We start from the raw sequence: 3,541 nt of genomic DNA on the forward strand, positions 1-3,541 counted from the left end.
AGCGGGCGGGCGGCTGGCCCCGCGTCCTGTTTTCCCCGTCAGGAGCCGCCCACCCTCCCCACGCAGGCTCCTCTCGGACTGGCCCTCCCCGCCTCCCTGGCTCCGAGACCCTGTGTGTCGCATCACCCCGACTGCAAACTCGGTGACAACCTCCCCGACGTCCACAAAGTTCAGCTGCCAAGAGTTCAACACAAAGTACTTTTTCATTCTGAAACAATTCCAGACTTCCCCAAAGCTACAAAAATAGAAGTGTCACATGCCCAGTTTCTCCACATAGCGTCTTACCTGATCCCAGGACAAGCGCGGGATCGCCACGGCCACTCACCTGCAGACCCTCAGCGGTGGCCTCCCGCCCGTCCCCCTGGCCTGGGCCACGGAGCCGGGTGCCAGAACGGCCTGGTGTCCTCGCGGACCGGACGCTCTGAGCACTGGGCTTCCTCGTTATGCGCTTGGCAAGAAAACCACTGAGGGACCTGTGCCTTGTCGGGGCGTCAGGCTGGGGCGCTCTGTGCACGGGGTGCTCCCCGTGGGCCCTCGGCCTGGCTGTGAGAAACAACATGGCTCCAAGGCAGAGCCCGGCCGCAGGCTGGCAGCCATTCTCGTTGATGCCAGAGTTTCCTTTTGTACAAACACACGAATATTTCTAGTTTGAACTTTTTTAATCCAGTCAACACAGATTTTAATTTCGTTTTTTAATTTATTGAGAGAGACATCGACTTGCTGTTCCCCTTACTCACTGGTTGGTTCTCGTATGTGCCGACTGGGCACTGAGCCCACAGCCCTGGCACATCGGGATGCGCTAACCACCTGAGGGCCCAGCCAGGGCCACTTCTGCAGTTTCTAACATCTTTCTCACATATCACAGACACTCTTGGATTCTGCTTTTTCATTGTTCTGTTTTATAAAAAAGGGAAAGAAAACCATTTTTCCAGGGAAGTTTTCTAAAATTCACAAACGTCCAGTGTTACAAGATGCGGCTCGAGTGTCCACTCACAGACAAGACTCTCAGTCTGTCACCATCACGGGCTCCCAGGTGACAGGAAGCGTCCCACGTGCATTTTAGACAGAACTCGCACCAGGGGAAGATCATCTCTCAAAGTGATCCAGGAGACGGAGGATGAGCCTTCTGGCTGTGAGCCCACCGAGGTGCCCGCGGGCACTCGACGCCCCTTTCTCAGCCACACCCCCCCCCGTGATCCTGTGAGAATTAGTGTCTGTCTGCCTTTCCATCCATCAAATCTCCAAACCCCAGTTTTTCCAGTGGTTCCTGTGCCATCAGTTGCCTGAAAGACAGACAGACAGACAGGTGTCAGGGGGAGGGAGGAGAATGAGGAGCAGCACCCAGGCGCCCAGGCTGCCATCCCACCGGAGGGACCTGGTCCCCACCAGCCTCCTGCTGTCCAGGCGCCGGGCAGGTGCCTGGGAGCCCGGAGCCCCTCAGAGGCCCCTCGCTCACCTCCCGGATGTGCCGGTACCCGCCACTGCGGGCCACCATCACCGCCACCCCCCTTCCCGCGCTAAGCGTTTGCACCCTGCACCCCTGAGGGTGAGCGGCCCCAGGCACGCTGGACACTATGACCACCTGCGATGCTCGGACACAACTGAGGTTCTGTGGGCCTGTGTGCTGGCCACGCTGCTGAGAACACAAACAGCCCCGGAAGGACCTGCAGCCGTCCCCCCTCGGAAAACACTGGAGCTGCTTCAGCAGCCAGGAGCTCGGGACTTGCTCTCAGGCTCGAGCAAATGGAAGGGGATGGAGACGGGAGAAAGACGGAGAAACGTGGGCAATTACTGGCGCCAGGGGACAAGGGCAGGGCTCACTGGACTGCTCTCTGCTCTGCACATGCTGGACAATCTCCACTGCAAAAAGCCAGAATCCACTTAAACATAAAAAGCCTACAGAGGACAGACTAAGTAATTTGTCTGTGTCCCCAAAAGGGCTGGGCAAGCTGGTAGGTAAGCTCCTTGCTTAGCACACTTGCCCCTACCAGTGTGGCCTGTGTGTCCAGTGGTTTCAGAAGGGAAGGCCCCCAGAAGGCGGTGCCCAGCAAGGAGTTCCACGGGAGAGGCAGCCACGGGGCTCGGAGGGGCCTGTCGCTGGAGACAGGGTGGGCGGGCGGCAGGGAGGCCAGATCCCGGGAACCTGGGCAACAACGCGCAGAACTGAAAGGGCGGCCGCACCTGCAGGCCGGCGGCTGGAAAGCCAAAGTGGCCCGAGGCTCAGACAGCAGAGCCAACAGCCTCTGACTGTGTGCTGCCTGGGAGGTGCCCCCGGCCTGGCGGGGTGGTCAGGTGCGGGTAAGAGAGCATCCTGGGCTCTGAGAGGCAGGCTCGGAGCTCAGGGAAATGTCCGCAGAACGGCCAGCCCGGTCAGCACGGGGTGGGCTGGCAGCAGGTCAGTGACTCCAGGGCAGCGGGCTCACACTCCGGCCCACAGTGGACCCTCTCGCATTCTGGTGAGGAGGGTGCCCGGCCAACAGCTGTCAGAGCTGCGGCCTGACTTCCCTGCGGTGGGTGGGCCCAGGACCCCCAGGGACGCGCTGGCCCTGAAGCCAGTGAGAACCCCCTGGGGCAGGGGGAGCCCACTGCAGGCGCAGGGGGTTCTGGGGGGAGATCACTTGGGTTCACCCCGTGAGGGACCCTGAAGTCAAGGCCTCCGCTGGCGGTGGTCCGAGAGGCGGTCGGGAGCGGGAAGGGCCAGAGGCCAACACTGTGGTCGTGCTTAAGCGGCCAGTTTGGCTCAGGAGATAGAGCATCGGCCTGTGTCAGGGCGCCTGCGGGAGGCAGCCGTCCATGTGTCCGCCTCCCCTCTCTCGCCCTCTCTCTAAAAAAGGCCAATGGAAAAACACCCTCGGGTGAGGATGAACAAGAAAGAATACATAAGTGGATGGGAACTGGGCGCCCTCGGAAGTCCTCCACCTCCCACGTTTAAGTGGCCCACGGTCTCCGTCACCCGTCACCGGCACATTCCAAACCGCCCAACTCACTGCCAAGGGGGGGGGAGCCACTGCGCCCCGCCTCCGGCTCCTCACTCGGCCGAAACCGCAGTGACAGCACCCACCCCGGCCTGCGGAGACAACGCAGGGAGGGAGGAACGCGGCCCGCGCGGGGTGCCCCGAGGGAGAAGCTCCCGTGCGCACGCGCCGGCCCCAGCTCGGGCAGGGCGGACCCGGCGCCGCAGGGGCCTCTGGGAAAGCAGCGTCCGGGTGGAGGCGGGAAAGCGCCGATGGGGGCGGGGCCGGGAGCGGGGCCCGCACTTGCCTCTCCATCCTGCACTCTAAATATTCTTTGGATTCGTGTCTGCACAACGCGTTCTCAAACTTGTTATCGCGGAGGCACTTCATGAACTTCTCCTGGAAGCGTCTGCATTCACCTGGGACGGGAGCGAAGGCAGCGTTTTGTCCCCAAAGCGCCTGAGGTGCCCCGTGAAACGCTGCGGACGGCAGCACCGACCTCCCGAAGCCCTGACTGGCCCGGGAGCTTAGCCACCGCAGACCTCAGGCCGAGAGGTGACTCAGGTGCCGGACGTCTAGCGAGACGC

At 61.9% G+C, this 3,541-nt stretch overlaps 1 protein-coding gene across 1 annotated transcript in view; it reads right to left on the reverse strand.

Annotated features, from left to right (window-relative positions):
• Window positions 1-677: 677 nt before the first annotated feature.
• The window catches only part of LOC107183314, a 4,367-nt gene continuing 1,503 nt past the window's right edge, over window positions 678-3,541 (reverse strand). The window contains exons 2-3 of the mRNA XM_015564989.1: window positions 3,262-3,496; window positions 678-1,283 (exon numbers count right to left, since the gene is read on the reverse strand). Of these exons, the coding sequence (XP_015420475.1) occupies window positions 1,208-1,283; window positions 3,262-3,496 (311 nt within the window). The 3' untranslated portion in view covers window positions 678-1,207. The remainder of the gene's footprint in view (window positions 1,284-3,261; window positions 3,497-3,541) is intronic.

This window comes from Myotis davidii, unplaced genomic scaffold (genome assembly GCF_000327345.1).
Source record: "Myotis davidii unplaced genomic scaffold, ASM32734v1 scaffold1320, whole genome shotgun sequence".
Lineage (NCBI taxonomy): Eukaryota > Metazoa > Chordata > Mammalia > Chiroptera > Vespertilionidae > Myotis > Myotis davidii.